This window comes from Globicephala melas, chromosome 6, assembly GCF_963455315.2.
Source record: "Globicephala melas chromosome 6, mGloMel1.2, whole genome shotgun sequence".
NCBI lineage: Eukaryota > Metazoa > Chordata > Mammalia > Artiodactyla > Delphinidae > Globicephala > Globicephala melas.
The window spans coordinates 20,731,268-20,748,153 of NC_083319.1; the positions used below are offsets into that span (position 1 = coordinate 20,731,268).

General features: G+C 53.9%; 1 protein-coding gene across 8 annotated transcripts in view; it reads right to left on the reverse strand.

Moving 5' to 3' along the window:
- The window catches only part of RGS3 (regulator of G protein signaling 3), a 143,342-nt gene that overhangs the window by 77,779 nt on the left and 48,677 nt on the right, over positions 1 to 16,886 (reverse strand). For all 8 annotated transcript variants that reach the window (XM_060300577.1, XM_060300578.2, XM_060300579.2 and 5 more), the window contains 6 exons: positions 14,521 to 14,602; positions 13,656 to 13,761; positions 12,520 to 12,871; positions 11,625 to 11,664; positions 6,298 to 6,494; positions 3,488 to 3,571 (listed from right to left, as the gene is read on the reverse strand). In XM_060300577.1, the coding sequence (XP_060156560.1) occupies positions 3,488 to 3,571; positions 6,298 to 6,494; positions 11,625 to 11,664; positions 12,520 to 12,871; positions 13,656 to 13,761; positions 14,521 to 14,602 (861 nt within the window). The remainder of the gene's footprint in view (positions 1 to 3,487; positions 3,572 to 6,297; positions 6,495 to 11,624; positions 11,665 to 12,519; positions 12,872 to 13,655; positions 13,762 to 14,520; positions 14,603 to 16,886) is intronic.

Genomic DNA, 16,886 nt, shown 5'->3' on the forward strand with positions numbered 1-16,886 from the left:
CCCAACATAGTCCACAGAAGCCTCCATTTACTGAGCACTTACTTTCTGCTCAGTGGATCCTCACTTGTAACTAACATCATTGCCTTCATGTATAGGTGAGGACCCTACAGCACCGAGAGGTTAAGTGACCTGTCCAAGGCTACACAGCCAGAGACCATTGCCCAGGTCTGGATGACCGCAAAGCTCTCACAATATGGTGAGGTAGCAATGTGCCTACAGTTGTCCTGTCCCTGAATGTGAAAGAATCCAAGCAGGGACCAAAAAAGAGGCACAAAGGAGACAGAAACATGAAGTTAAGGGAAGGGAAGAAAATGATCTCAGAGTTCAGAAGGAGTTTAGGGGTTGGTTGTCTGAGGAGAAGACTTCAACGTCCAGTGAGTGGAAAGGAGAAAGCTCTACACTAGGCAAGCACAAGACAAACCCTCAGGGTCCCCTGACCCACTCAGTGGAAACCAGGAAGTGGTCTCTGGACCCACAGGGAAGCTGGCAGGGGAAGGGTCAGAGGAGATAGTCTGTCAGGAGCCTAAAAATTCAAAAAACAACGCAGGCCCAGAGAGGGCTGGATGGATGGCAAGTGGAGAAGAGGTACCAGCAAGGTGAGAAAAGACCCAGGTCGCTGCTCTGGCCCAGATTCCCAGAGCTGAGAATGTGGTCTAGACAGGAAGTGATTAAGGCCTGAACGAAGTATTTCCCCAAAAGCCGGGTCAGGGAAAGGACAGAGCTGCTGCACAGCGGGAGACAGGGCAGAGAGGCGAGGGTGCCAGAGGAGGGCAGGTGGGCCCCTCTCCCGTCTCACCAGCACCCTGCAGGCCTTGCTCCCCGCAGAGCCACAGCAGCCTGCAGTGCAGTGACACCCATCTCCACAGCCCAGTTACCTTCTGCTTCCCACAGCAGGCCCTGGGGGCCGCCAGCTGTCTTCCCCACACTTGTTCCAAGGACACATCTGTTTTCCCAAAGGCTCAAGAGTCGAGGAATCGCTTGGTTAGGAAATCCTTGAGACTTGAAGCACCACTAATCCCACGTGGCCCTAACCAAGCTTCCTCGGAGGAATCTTGCCTGAGGGCAGGGTTTGCAGCAAAGGCCTTGGTGACCCAGCAAACGGTAAACTTAATGAGTCAGTGTGTAAAGTGAGGGCATGTCTCTCTTGTGCCCCATAGGACTCCTGGAACCTCCAGCACAGGGCCTGGCTCCATCGTAGATGCTCAGTAACCATTCTTTGAATGTAGAAATGAGTCTGTACCAAAACGCTGATTTGATCTCAGGGCACGTTAATCAAGTTGGTGACTTCCGGGAGGGCGTGTGATGAGGGCAGTTCACGGTGTGGGATTGGATCAGCTCACGGAGCATGCCCAGAGAAGAGAAGGGACACCAAGCCAAGGGGGAACATTCCATGAACAAAGATTTCTGTCGAGCAACTTTCTACAATTTAGGGCTCTCTGGTAATAGAACCACTGCTGGGAGGGCTCCCTCAGCAGACTCAAGAAGAGGCTGGATGGAGAACAATCAGCTGGAAAGTTACAGGGAAGCAATTAGAATGGACGGCTCCTGAGGGCCCAGCCACGATGCGATTCTCTGAACTTCGCCAAACCCCTCTTGAATTGGTTTATATTTTTGGCCTGAATAACACGACAGGCTACTAACAGCCACATATTTGCTTCCTATCATATTTCAAGAAAAAGAAATGTATTATTTTTCCTTGTGTTCAAATCATTTCTTTCAACCGTCAAAAGGGGTCTCTTAGTTCTAGGGCTCCAAAGGCCCACTAGGCAAAGAGCTTTTGGACAGATTTTAACTATCATCAGGCCCTGGCTTCAGTTTTTAAACAAACACACCAGAGCCAGCATGGGATCCTGGAAAGAACTGCTGAGCCAGAGAGATCCCAAGTGCTAATCATGGCTCCATCTCTTAGGAGTCTTGAGACCCTCAGGTCCTAGTAAATCTCACTCGAGCCTCAGTTTCCTCATCTACTGAGTAGGGGCAAACGTGCCTCTCCTCGGGAAGCTGTGAGAGTTAACCGGGATCAAGAATGGAAAACTTGCACAGTGAGGATAAATAAGAAGTGCTCAAGGTTTGCAGGTTTAATGGTGAGTGAGTAGGGGAAGAAAAGAGCACCTTGAGACATACGAATGTACTCCACAGTGGCTGCCATTCCTAACCGCCTCCTTCTGAGTCTTGTGGGTTTATAGCCACACACCTCAGTTTCTGACCTTTGGCTACCTGACTGAGCTCCACCACACACTTATTCACCAAGCATAGCTCCAAAGGACTTCTCGTTCCTAAAACCCAAATCCCCTGCAACAGATGAAGTTTTACTCCCACAGAGGCAATTCAGAAGTTATGCCAAGGTTCTTAAGAAAGTTCCCGAAGAGGAGGTCCAGAAATGTGGTAAGCAACGCCAGTGTGGTAGAAATAATCCTGCAGTCTCCCCAGGGAGCGCCCCTGAAAGACAACGCTCATTTGGAAAATATGAGTTCTGGTCTGCTTGTTTCACAAACAAAACAAAAGCAGCCTGCTTTAGTCACCACTACACAAAATGTCCCGGAATGCTGAGGCTGAAAGGGCCCTTAGAGATCAGCTGACCTCAGACCCTGCCCTTGCTGCCTCAAACACACACACACCCCACTGTTCCGATGGGAAGACTGAGGAAGAAGGAAGAAGTTGTAAGTGAACCAGCCGCGGAGCAAGAGCTGGCTACATGCCTTCTGCCTCCAAGTTTCCTGATCTTTCCACCACCCCAAGCTGTCACTCAACCCAGCCAAGCCACACTGCCAGCTCTGAATCAGGGCCTGATTGGAGGCAAGCCCCCTACCCTCTCCTCAAGGCTCCCAGGTAGCCCAGTCAGACCCCAGAGCTCCAACTTCTGTTCCCAAGTAGATTTAAACTCATGAGACTGAGCCGGAACCTGGCCAGCTCTGGGGATGGTGTGGGCGAGTGAAATCCCCCCAGTTAGAGATAAGCCGGGGCCAGCTCCCAGGAAAAGCAGCATGACCTACACACCCAGGTCTCTGTTGGCAGAGCTAGAGCCCAAAGAGAGATCACAGACTTATCCCTCAGAAGAAGATTTTGGATTTGGGTTAATATACACCCAAAAACCCAGGTAACGGGTGCTCTTCTAAAATTCTCTTTGGCTAACAGCTTTATCTTCTCACCCACAAAGTCATTCATCACAGCTGGGGTGAAATGCCATCTCTCCTGCTCCTTAGAGGAAGATGGGAGAAACAGTGGAACATCATTAGGTGTTGGGAAAGCTCTGTAACCATCAAAGATGCACTCTATGGCTTTGAGAGGTGGCAAGTTCCCTATCACTGGGAATATACCAACAAAAGCTGGGTAGCCATTTGGTAAAGAGGGCATGGAGGCCTTTTCCGGTCTTTTCTACCCCAATTGTACAATTCTGAGACCATCAGGAAGAGAGGAAAGTTAGGGGCCTGGAGGATGGCCGATGAAGCCCACCAGAAACCCCACCCAGGAAATGTGAGTGTCTTACCTCGGCAGCCTTGTTTCTCCCCTCATACAGCAGCAGCTCCTCCGACAACAGGAGGGTCCGGGCAGGGTTACAGAGATCTAAAGGCTGAAAACAAAGAGGACAGTTCAAAGAAGCCTGGTGGCAATGGGGGGGAGAGGGAGGGGGAGGGGAGGGGGAGGGGAAGGGAGGGGAGGAGAGGTGAAGGGAAGGGGAGGGGAGGGAAGGGGAGGGGAGGGAGGGGAGGGGGAGGGGGAGGGAAGGGATGGGGGGAGGGGAGGGAGGGGAGGGGAAGGGGAGGGGGAGGCAGCCTGCCAAAGCCAGCCACAGAAGACTGAAGACCGCTAGCCCTGCCCCAACACCCCAAGAGCCCACACACCCCCTCATACACAGACAGAAACAGAAAGACAGAGACGCTCATCCTGGGCGGAACTGCTGCTGCTACCTTCCCCACCCGCCCTCACACACCAGCTGCAGGAAGTCCAACCACATGGTCGGCCTTTGCCATCCTCCCCGCCCCCGACCCTACCACCCGAGCCCACCCCAGCTCCCCCACTGCACCGAGCTCCTGGGCGCTCCCGGCCCCCACATTCCCCCATCTGTCCTGTTCATGCTGTCAGGCCCAGGCTCTCAGGACGCCTCTGGCAGTATCCTGAGAGCCTCATGCCGGATTTGGTCACCTGAGTCCCTTCAAGGCCAGGCCAGTCCCTGCTCTACATTCATAACACACTTGAGTTAACTGAGTCCTTCTCAGCTGTCAGTTCCCAGGGACCAAGTCAGCCAAACCTCTCACCCCAGCACATGACCCTGCCCCATACCCACGGGGGAGCCCTGCCCCCGCACAGCCTGAAGCAACCTCCCTCAGCCCTGGACTACCCAGCAGGGCTTATCCTCGTGAATGCACATTTATAACATGGCTTCTGGGCACCTGACACCAAGCAAGGTGCTGGAAGAACGATAACGAAACAAAGGTCAACCACTCACAACAACCAAGATGGATCTTACAAGCAACGTGAGGCAAAAGAAGCAAGGCCCAAAGAAGATATGAGATATGGTTTCATTAAGCAATATTCAAAAAGAAGTCATTTAGGAAAGCACATATAGGTGGTAAAGCTAAAGAAAAGCTAGGAAATGATTATCATAAACTCATGCTAGTGGGTATGTCTCGGGGGGAGGGGGCATCGTAATCAGGAAGAGAGATACACAGCCTCTGGAGTGGTGGCAATGGTCTAGTCCTTTCTCTTAGTCGATATCCGCTTTATAATTACCCGTTAAACTCTGCATTTAAGTGTTATGCCATTTTTGGTTTATATATTTTACAACTCAAAAGTTTTTTATAACTTTTAAAAACTAATTTTTAATTTTTTTTGTAAAAATTTAAAAATAAAAAATAAGTTCCGTGGATTCCAAGACCTTTGTGGTTACATCCCGAGAAAGAGAAGAGACCAAGAGAAAGGCAAAGGGCAGACCCTGCCCACAGAGTTGTCTGGGGAGAGGCGCATCACCTGCCAGAGTTGCGTTGTGAGCGTCCTATAAACGTATGAGTTCTAAGATCCACTGGCCAGTGACAGGCCTGGAATGGGTCGCCAGGGAGACCAGAGAAGGCAGGCATGGTCAGAAATGAAGCTCTTGGGGCCATGTCCCCTCTAGGTTGCTGATGAGAGGATAAACTAAGAGTGTCTCTGGAAAGCAATTTGTCAAAATACGCATCAAGAGCCTTTAAGATGTTTATGACCCATAGCCCAGTCATTTTGCTTCTTGGAATCTCCCCCAAGGAAAATAATCCGAGAGGCAATTCACGCATGAGGATCTTCATCACAGAGTTATTTACAATAGCAAAAGAGTAGACATAACACAGGTGTCTGAACAGAATAGAGAACTGCTTAAATAAATATGGTACATCCACATAGTAGTGTCCAATCGCTACAAGACACAGTCTCAAAGAGTATTTAATGATGTAGGAAATGTTCATGCTGCAATTCTTGTTTAAAAAAGGCAACAGGATATAAAATGTACAATAAGATCTGTCTGGGTTTTTTTAAAATATGTATATGCACAGGAAAGATATCTAAATGCTCACATTGGTTATATCTGGGTGATAGAATAAATAAAGGTTTGGAAATGGGGAGGAAGAGAAGGAAAAAGAGAGAAAAGCAGAGGAAGGGAGATCTAAATAATCTCAGGCCACCAGCTAGTACTGGCCAGACATGTTTGCTAAGATGTCTGACGGCCAGACAAGATGCCAGACCTCGAGGCTCTCTCCCTTGGTCATCTCCAAACAACAAAGCACTGGAGGAGCCAGGAAGCAGAACCCTCAGCACACAGGCCCTGTGACAATACAACCAGCAGCTGTAGCGTGTCTGCAATGGCCCCAGAGAAAGGGGAGGGGAGGGGGAGGGGGAAGGGGAGGGGAGTGGGAGGGGAGGGGGAGGGGAGGGGAGGGGGAGGGGAGGAGAGGGGAGGGGGAGGGGGGAGGGGGAGGGGAGGGGGAGGGGAGGGGAGGGGAGGGGAGGGGAGGGGAGGGGAGGGGAGGGGAGGGGAGGGGGAGGGGAGGGGAGGGGAGGGGAGGGGAGGGGAGGGGGGAGGGGAGGGGAGGGGGAGGGGGGACCCGCTTGTCGCCGAGCTTCCCTGCCCCCACTCTCCTGTTCCTCCTCCTGGAAACCTCTGCTCCCTCAGTATAACCCCCGGAATCCTGAGCCCCTAAAGCTATTTGTCTTTCCCAAAAGGGGGTCCTCAGACCTGGAACGAGGTACCATCTCTGAGTCCCGGGGTGAAGGACCCTATTCTTTCTCACCTCCTCCAGAGGGAGCCCTTGGGGTCGGTCATCAGCTCACCTGAACAAAGATGGGGAACACCAGGACCTTGGGGGCCAGGGTGACGTAGGTGCCATAGCTTGAGTGTGGGGCATGCGGCCTCATGACCGGGCAATTCTGGTAGTTCCCATGGCCCTTCATGGTCTGCACCGTCTTCATCAGCCGACACTTCTTCCCCAGGCCCGTGTAAGACTTCCCTTTGCTGGGACTCCCTGATTCTGTGGAACAGAGATGGGGGACCGTGAGGCATTTCTACGCCCCCTGCAGAGGCAGGCCTCTGCCGAAACAGGGAACATGGTCTCAGTCCATTAACAGCCATTAACAACAGCGGCTACCATGCGCCGGGCCCTGAGCAAGGTGCTGAGAGGACAGGGAGGCCTCAGAAGGAATCTCCTCACACTCTGTGAGAGATACTACCGTGTAAACCCACAACTCCAGGGCAAGGACAGGTTCAGGTCACCAGGACCTGAACCAGACCTATCGGTTTGGCCTCGTACATTTAAAAATCAGAAAATCTCTCAGATTCGAAAAATCAGAAGATCTGACCTCACCGGGCCCACAGTCCCACGTCAAACAAGCAATCAGATGGAGCGTCCTGGGTGGCAGAGCACGTGTGGTCCCCCTTGTCCCCATCCCCACTGCTCCCTGCGCACACCCAACACTGCTGGCCCGTTTCATTGCCTCCCAGGTCCCTTGAACAAAGGGACTGGAGGTCATGTCTCTGCAGTGATAGCAGAGACAGTGGGCTTTCTCAGGATGTATGGGTGTCTGCCTTCTACTAGCCAAGGGAGCTGGAGCGGCCTGGCTCACTGAGTCAGTCCGGAATAGGGAGTGGCACCTGCCACTCCAGTTCCCGGGGAAGAGCACCCGTTCTGAGCCAGAGGGCTGCACCCAAATCCCACTCCTCTGCTCCCCAGCTTGGTGACCACCAGAAACTCACTTCGCCCCTCAGAGTCTTGGTTTCCTCACTGCAATTATAGTACCAAGCTCGTGGGGTTGCTGTGAGGATTAAATGAGACACTCCAAGTAAAGCCCCTAGAATAATGCCTGGGACCTGGTAAGTGCGCGGTAAAAGTGAGCTGCTAACTTATTGTGGTTTTGTTGTTGTGATTTCTCCACTTGGGAAAGCGAGTTAATCAGATACTCCAGGGACTCTGGGAATCCTAGGCTTCATCGCAGCCAGGAGGTATTCCCCGGCTTGGCTATCAACTCACAAATTATTCTCATCAGAAAAGGGGGAGAGAGAGAGAGAGAAGAGAGAGAGAGAGAGAGAGAGAGAGAGAATGAATCACCCCCAGGAAAGAGAGCAGAGAGCTGCAGGGAGTCCCTCTATAAGGTGCCACAGCAGGACACACACCCTCATACTGAACAAGGGGTGGCATACAGATCTTTATCATGTCTCATCCAATGGGCAGAAGAGCAAAACACAGAGTAGCTAAAAAGTCAGGAATTCTTGGACACAAGCAGGTAGGAGATAAACTCCAGGGCATTCAGACTCTGCACACACCTGGGCCCCCTCCGAGGGTCCCTGCTGTCAGGTGGGCAACTGATCAGCCCTCCCTGACCTGAATGTGCAGTCCACGGGGGCCCAGGTCTCCTTCCGCCACCCCCAGTCCTGGCAGCCTGGGGGTGAGCAGGTGGCCTGACCCCAACTACATCTCGGGGAAGCTCCCCACCAACGCGTGGTCCACAGCCTCAGGGGAAAAACTCAGCTCGGAAGGTTTCACACTTTCCCCCTCTACCCACCCCATGCCCCTTCTCACCGAGCAGGGTAAGAAAAACAAGTCAACCCACACACACAAGTGACCACTGATCACAGCAGTATCCTGGGGCAGCACTCGAACCATAATAACCTAAACCACTTCCTGCTTCTTCAGGGAGTCACTTAGAGAAGAGTAAAAAGAGCGTGCACCCAGGACAGGGGCAGGGGGCAGATGCATGGAAGTACCTACCCAGCTCCTCGTCTGCTCTGGCCCCGGACGTCCGCCCCAGAGGGCTCTGTGCTGCCAGGCACTGGCCCCTTTGCTGAAAGAACCCATCCTGGCTCTCAAGCTCTGCACTGGATTTGAGTTGGACAAGACACCTGAACTTGAGCACTGGCCTCCTCCGAGACTGGCTGTGTAATAACCCTGACCAGGTTCCTTCCCCCTCTGAGCCAGAGTTTTCTCCACTGCAAAGCAGAGATAATACAGACTGCTGCCTTGCCTGCCCCAGGACAGGTGAGGGCGCACACGAGAGACCCGATGGGAAAGGGTTTGGTGAATGGTACCAGGGTGTGAGGGTACGAGGATTATAAACCCAAGCCAACAAATAATCCACCCGTCAGGGCTGGCATTAGGACAGGGCTGCTGCGCCACAAGCTTTACCACGAACGGGGATCAAAGGGTCAGTCTGGAACTAGACAGTCTAATTTAACACAACCGAGCCTAGACCAGAGAAGGCAAAACCACACAGGACCGACAAGCAAGGCAAAGTAGACCAAACTTAACAAAGGGGGCTGTTTGCTAATGCCCAAATCTGGGCTTTTGCCCGCCCCCAGTCTGACCTTTAAAGGAATCCACTTCTTCCCTGCCCTAGCCCAGCTGCAGAGGGCTGTCACAGAATCTTTGCCTTGGGCCTAGAGAGTCATGAATAAGCCACTTGACATACACCTTTGCCTTCAGGTGGGAAGCAGCCCCATTTTATAGACAAGGCAACTGAGGCCTGGAGTGACTGAGGGACTTGCCCAAGGTCATCTGGCCAGTAACTGGTACAAAGCGGAATCAACCCAACCTATGTGGCATGCCCTCGTGCCCCATCTCCACATACCCTGGATAGTGTGTAGCAAGTGGGCTTGATTTTCCAAAACTGATTTTTTGAAGTTTTTTTTTTAAAAAACAGTCCAAGTTATAACCCAGCTACTGAGCTCTGCGAAGGCAAACTCCTTAACTTCCCACCTGCTACCGCTTACACCCTCTGGTCTAAACCCCCATATCACCCCTTAAACACCTGCTTCACTGACCAAACAGTAATTACTCGGCTTTGCTACGGCTTCCGAGGTGAGCCTTGGCAGCCATCCGTCCCCCGGCCGTGGCGAATCTGAGGCTGGGCTGCTTTCACAGGGCAAGGGACAATGCCAAGGGCACCCGCAGCCCTGGAGAACACGCCGACGACAGACGGGCAGGCACCACAGGCCCCAGAAGGGCACCAGACCCCATTCTATTCAGGTTGGCTCAACCCACCCACCCTCCTGCAAGGAGGCCGAGCAGCCCAGCCAGAGGAGGAGACAGAAGTCGTCACCCTGGCGACAGCTTTAGCCTCTGGAGAACCCTGAGTGCGTTTAAGGGAAGATCTGTACCCTGAATTCCACCCCTTCCTCTGAACCCACGGACCAGGAGCTAGGAATATTTGATCCCTGGTAAAGAGCAAAGATGTCCTTGGATACCAAAATAATTATCATCGTGAAGAATAAATGAAGTCAGGGCTCCTCTGGTGGCACAGTGGTTAGGAATCCACCTGCCAGTGCAGGGGACACGGGTTCGTGCCCCGGTCCGGGAAGATCCCACATGCCGCGGAGCGGCTGGGCCCGTGAGCCATGGCCGCTGAGCCTGCGCGTCCGGAGCCGGTGCTCCGCAACGGGAGAGGCCACATCAGTGAGAGGCCCGCGCACCGCGATGAAGAGTGGCCCCTGCTCGCCGCAACTGGAGAAAGCCCTCGCAAAGAAACGAAGACCCAACACAGCCAAAAATAAATATTAAATAAATAAATAAATTTTAAAAAAAGAATGAATGAAGTCAGGTCAAGTTCTTAATATAATGCATTCAAAAGTTACCACTGTTATTAACAGCAGCATCATTTCCTCGCTTGTCCCTCTCCCACAGCCTGCGTGACTCTGCCCTTCTTGGTTTACGAAGTACTGTATTCTCAGAGGGGAACCAAAACGTGGACAGAGGGGAGGACACCAAGAGGCATCTCTCGGCCGAAAAGGAACCACACCAGCCTGCCTCAACCCACACATCTCTCCAGCTCCCTTCTCCCATGAGCAGTCTGCAAACCTTGGAGGCAACCAGAGTCACTCCCCTTCAGTCAGTCACTCCAATAAAATTCTGTTGAGTACCTGCTGTCTGTCAGACCCTGGGACCAGCATCAGACACACGGAGGTGAGCAGGCCTAGGCCCTGCCCTTAATGGGGTCACCATTTAGCAGTGACATCTCCACTCTAACCTGATGCGGCAACTAAAAGCTTTTTTAAAACTCAGTGTTGAATCTCCATCAGACTTTTCTCCGGAAGGAACACAGATTCATTTCCAACAGACCAAGCCCTAACACCCAAATGCCCCAGCCTGGAGAGAACAAAGATGGCTTCCATCTGCAACTCTGAGCCTGATGGGAGCCCTTTTCCCTCCAAAGGGCACCTGCTCTAAGCAAGCGTCGTCTTCATGCTACTGACAGAGGGGGACAGCAAGGAAGCAAGTCTGCAAGTGGTTGGGAAAAGGCCATTCACAAAGAAGGAGGTCAAAGAAGGAAGGGCTCAAGCATATCCAAGGTCAGCACCATGGACCACCAGGCAAGGTTGGTCTCAACCTTCCAGATACCACCTGGACTCCAGCCAGCTAGACTCAGGCCAGCGCAGAGAGGGCCTAAAGGAATGCCCAGCCAACTCCAGCAGCAACACTGATACCTCAGGTTTCCTGGGAGAAGGAACTGGTTTTGAGCCCAGCTTCTCTCCCTGGCCCTTAAAAAATAAGGTCAGGATTTGAAGGACAAAGGAGAAAAATCCCTTCAAACAGCAGAGCCATCTGTGCACTTCAAAGACAGCTAACTTCTGTGTAACATCACTCAGCAAATAGGCTGCCACTCAAAACCATTATCTCCTTCAATCCTCCCAACACCCTCTGAAGTGGGAATTATCAGCCCCGTTTTATAGATAAAGAAACTGAGGCTCAGTGAGGGGACATGAGTTGCTCAAACTCATACAACTCCAATTTGGAACCTCCCAGCTCCAAGTTCCGTGCCTCCCTCCCGAGCTGGCCTGACCACAGTGCCTACAGCACCTTACATATATTGGTTGCTCAGTAACGTTGGTTGAATCTCAGCTGAATGCCTGAGTCCTGAACACCATCTGTTAGACTGCTCTGGGAAGATGCCCTCTCTTCCTCCTCAGTTCAGGGTCCAAGGAAGAAAGACACTGGTTCAGTGAGGAAGAAAAAGGTCCCAAGAGGAGACAGACTCTGTGTCAAAATGGGGGGGGGATCTTGACTCTGTTGGGAAGGTCTCCCAACTCAGAGGAGGAGGTGGGGCCCAGCCTCGCAGCTAACCTCGCCATCTCTCCGGGGCTCAGAGGGCACAGCAGCAGAGGAGAGACTCACCTTCGGGGATGGCATCCTCCTGGTACACAGGCCGCAGCAGCTGCGAGGGAAAGACATAGAACTACCTCAGCCCCAGGAACAGGGCAGACCACCAGGCAGGCTGCTCAGCCCTGGCCTGGGGACAGGAGGGGAGCACCTCAGGGCACGAGGGCAAAACAGCAGTCCCGCTAACGAGCTGAGAGGGGGGCCTGGAGGGATCACAGAATCTAGAATGTTCGAGTTGAACGAGGCTTTAGCTGTCATCAAGTCTAACCCCTTGAAGTGTGTTCTGTGAAACACTGGCACTTGGGACGCTAACAACTCCGCCACAAAGGGCGCACCGTCAGGGGAGCTTGAGAAATGCTCGGTTAAACAAGGGTAAACCACCTTCTTCACTGCGGATGCCCTCAGAGCCTCAAATAGGCTAATATGCATCGGGACTCTCCCAGAGGAGGACGAGAGTATAAGGTGTTTCTCAAACTCATTTGACATCAAGAAACTTTCTTCCCAGAGTATCTCCTGGGACCGATATTTTGGGGCACACACGCTGACATTCCATTACTCCATCTTACAGCTCCTACGACGGGCTTGCTGCCTACCACGCAGCCCATTCCGCTGAGGATAAGTGCAGACTGGCAGAAAGCTCTTCCTTCTTTTGAGGTGAAATCTTCTACCGTGTGACCTCCCATGGTCCTGGATCTGTGCCCTGAGGCCACAAAGATCCACCTGCTGTCTCTGCCGGGGACAGCCCAACAGGACAGCCCTATAGAGGCTGGAGCTAACACATAGTCCACTTCCCTGCTCCCCACTCCAAGCCCCTGGCAGGCTCCTCACAACACAACTTTGAGTCTTCGCATCTTCCTGGCCTCACTCAGGGACCCATGCCCTTCACCTCCCCTGAACCAGCTGTCCATACCTGGCTCCCAGGGTTCAGCGGGGCCAGGATGATGTAGTTGGGGTCGGCGGGGGCAGTGGCACGGGACAGTGCAGGCAGGGTGTGCTGGCCCCCGCGCTTGGTCACCTCAGTGTAGCGCTCCCAGCCACCGAGCAGCAGCCCATCCGAGCTGTCACACACCAGGTGACAGCTGTGGCGCTGCTCTGGCCGTGCCTGGGCCCCGTGGGTGCAGTTCTTCTCCCGCTTGTTGGGGGGCGACTGGAGGTCATGGGTCGACTTGCAGGACGCCCGTCGCAGGACCCCGCCATCTGGCCCCGGCTTGACCTGGGGGACCATACGCCACACAAGCAGGATGATCTCGCTGGGGCAGCTCCTGGAAGTTGGAGGAGGCGGGGAGTCACAAAGGGAAGTTGAGTCTGGGGGAGACCAAAGTCAGCCATGGTAGGGGCCTGTGGGGGCAGAGAGGAAGAGAGGGGAAGAGGGCAGGGAAGCCCCAGTGCCAGAACAGGAAGGGATGCAGAGGCCATCTAAAGTAGAGACAGCAAAGGGGTCCCTTAGGTCGACTCTAGTTGACTGGCAGAGGCTGGGAAGGACACTGAGGCCAAGGCCAAGTAAACGAGAAAGAAGACCAAACTCAACTAGCGACGTGCCTCCTGGACACAAAGTGTTATCAAGGAGGAGCAGGCAAGCCACGGCCTGTGTACAACCCCTCATCCGGTTATTCCAGAAGCAAACCTAAAATGGGCCACAAGGGCTTTAACCCAGAGGGTCGAAATTTAGGAGACCCCAAAATTTAAAGAATAACTGTTTAATTGTGCAATTGAAAATGTTCGCAACATCTACGCATCCTTAGGAAACCAAGGGCTTAGCTCTGAGGTAGCAGAACTAATGAGCTAAAGTAGAGAGCGACCCCCTGGAGCTGCACCACGAACCACAGGGTCTGTTTGAGAGCTTCTTCCCCGCTGTCTGCTCTGGGATCCAAAATTGCTCAGAACCTGAACCTTCCAATTTCAGGCCAAGAAACTGATTCCCCAAGGAGCAAAGTGAATTGCTCACGGCTGGGAAGGAGGGACGGGCGAGGCGTGTGCCCAGGTCTGGGGAGGGGAGGGGAGGTGCGCCCCAGCCCGAGGCCCCGGGCTGCCCGCCGCCCCTGTCACCGGATCTCGTGTGCCAGCTCCACGCATTTCCAGTGCTCCACGGGCCTCTCGTTCAGCTGCAGCACCGTGTCCAGCTGCTGCAGCCCTGCCCGCTCTGCCGGGCCCCCTGCAGGGACAAAGAAAAGCCACTCAAGGGCTCCTGAAGCCCACAACCCCCTCAAAAGCCCCGGGGTCCTTTGCTTCCAGTGACCTTGGACAAGGACCGCTCCCCTCTGTTTCTTCACCTGTCAATGAGGGGCCAACCTCGGGGGCTCTCGGGGACCTTGAAGGGAGGCTCCCCTTTGCCCTCACTTCCTCCCTGCCCGCGTACCCAGTACTGGCTGACCTCTCTCTGCTGTCCACCTCCCCGCCAGGCCCCCCTCCCTGCCCAGGGCCTCCCACCCCTTGAGAACCCTTCCTTGCTGCCAGGCTCACAGGCAATGGGGGCACCCAGATCACCATGTCCCAGCTTCTCCACTTTGGATGCTCACTCTGTGACTAGAAGTCTTTTCTTTGTGAAAAATAGGGAGGGAATGACTATTTTTAAGTGCTAATCAGGCTGGAATAGGATAAAATACTGCTTCCAAATCGAGTTCATAAATGACTCTCATTTTCCCATGCAGCCATTACTGAAAATATAGGTTTAGTTCCTGTTTGAAATGATTGGGAAACAAAATATAAAAATCTATTTTCATTTTGATTAAAAACAAAAAAAAAAGAGTAGGTGTATTTTCATAGACCTCACTTTCATCTGTGGTCATTTAAAAATATTATTCTTCTCATTTTGAAAAACCAGGACACTTTGCTCCAGTTTAGGGCTCCCCTTTCAGTTCCAACATCTTGTTTGCAAAGCCTCGGGCTGGCATCACCCGAGACACTCACTCACCGGAATCCACGGCCTGGACTCGGACTGGAGAGTCGCAGCAGATGGTGAAGCCGAAGCCGTCCTTCCCCCTCGGGATGGTAATCTAGGACACAGCCCTGCCCAGTTACTCCCAGAAGCCATGAGGCTGCTGCCTCTGCTCCAAGGTCGTGAAGAACACAGTCCCCACCCCAGAGCCACCTTCCTCTCCAAGGCTGCTGGAGCCAAGAAGGAGGCTGGCCGGCCCCTCGCTGTCCCTATCTTGGCCCAGGCATCTTGAGCACTGGGTTGTGGGCCAAGCAGGAAGGCTGGGAGCTCAGGAGGTAAGCCAGGCCCATGTGGAAGGGCCCAGACCAAGCCTTGGAAGGCTGAATCTCGCCTTCCTCAGCCCTGGCAGACATGTGACCTAGCCCTTTACCCAAGGGCCCACTGCACTGCACGTCTCCACCTCACCTGTGACCCACTGCCTGCTCGGTCCCCTCCTCCTTTCCCCAGGGGTTCATGGAGCATCGGCCCAAGGCTGGCCCCATGCTGAGGGCCCAGAGACAAAGCCGGCCTGTTGGCTGCCCTCCCAGAGCACAGGGGAGGGAAGACAGGGATGCACACACTCACCACCTCAGGCCAAGGGGCAGGGGACACGTGCTAGGCGTCTCAGGGCCGTCCACTGCCAGGGCCTCAAGGTATCAGTGAGGGCTGCCGGGTGAGGGGGCAAGTGAGGGCACAGATAGGCTTCCTGGCTGAACCTGAACTAGCCAATGACCTCACTGTGCCTGCTGCAGCCTGTGTGCGTGGCAGGTGCACAACCCCTACTTTCAGAAGTCCCCTGAAAGGTCCCTGCCATCTGGATGCTCTTTTCAAAGGAACATGCAATTATTGAGCTCCTACTGCATGCCAGGCTCTGCTGAGGTACCAGGTCATGAGGCCTTGGTCTCTGGCTCCCAGAGGAGCATGAGGGTACACTGATCTCTAGAAAGCAAAGCAGGTCATGTTAAGCATTACAGCAAAAGGTGAGGATGGTGCTGGGAAGAGTCCTTTGTGCTTTGACTTTAGATGACAGGCCTGGAGCACGGCAGGAACCAGCAAGTGCTCCGCTAGTGAGGACAGAGCTGCAGCCTCCCACCAGCAGAGGAAAGCTGGCAGGGGGCGGCGTGGTCTGCTAGCTCAGTTCAGTTCTACCTTGCTGCATGCCCTCTCTGTGCACCCCCAGTTAGGCTTTGGGAGGGGTGCAGAAAGCCCAGCCCCTGCCCACTCAAAGAGCAATTCCAGGCTGCTCAGAGCAGGTGTATGAGAGCAACAGACTAAGGCAGCTGAAGTCAGAAAAGGGGTCTGGCGCCCTGGATGTGGCGCGGGCCCCGGTGCAGCATGGGGTAGGGCACCCCAGGCAGGCTGAGGAAGAAGCCAGCTCAGCAGCCCTGAAAGAGGTCAAGGGCCACCGCCTCGTTAGGAGACTGCTGTCTCCTTCCTTTAGGGGTTACCTCTTCCAGGCTGGGTGCCGGCATTCACCTGCCAGCTGTCCCAAAGGCCAGGCATGGGAAAGGGGGGGGCCGGGGAGCCCGGGGTGACCCAGGCCCTTGGATGCTGCTGGGGAGGCCCCTGAGGCTCTGCTTCCCACCAGCCCTGGGCCTGGATTCAAAGCGAGTTTGTAAAACAGGAAATCTGACAGACAAGGGGAAGGGGCGGGGGGAGGCAGGAAAATACCCTGTTCCCATAAGAATTCTGGGAAAACACACAGCTAAGACAGGAAGAGAAAAAAAATGGAAAGAAAGAAAGAAAAACAAACTCTGGAGTGAGCGCGGAAAGCCCAGACTGAGGCCAAGGGACGATGACAGGAGCCCAGTCCACTCCATGCAACCAGCAGGGATTTTAGGGACCTCACAGCCCACCCTCAACCCAGGCAGAAGCTGGGATGCCAGCATTTTGCTAGCACTTCCCCAGTCCTACACCACCAAGAGCCACGGCCCCTCCTGCCTGGGGTGCGGCTCTGGAAAACCAGTCCCAGCACCCAGGGCCAACAGTTTGGGGACTGGCCCCAAAGCTGAATCTGGAGAGGAGGGTGCTCCAGAAAACAGCCTGTTCCCCGCATCCAGGTGGGACTGTGGACAGGAGACCCCTCTGCCTTCCTGGGCACCAGGCTAAGCAGAGCCAGTCCAGACAACAGTCCAGGCCAGCTGGGGGCTGGGAAGAGGGGAAGAGGAGACGGTGTTGGGAAGCAAGCCCCTCTCCTGCTCAGTGTGAGGGGGTGGGACTGCATAAAGGAAACAGAATTATGCTCTGTCTATCGTGACCATGACCACGTTGAGAGGACAATGTCCAAAGAACCTGATCATCACTGCAGCCCTGAGGGAATGCAGGGCTAGTTTCAGTATGCCCATTTTACAGAGAAGGAAACT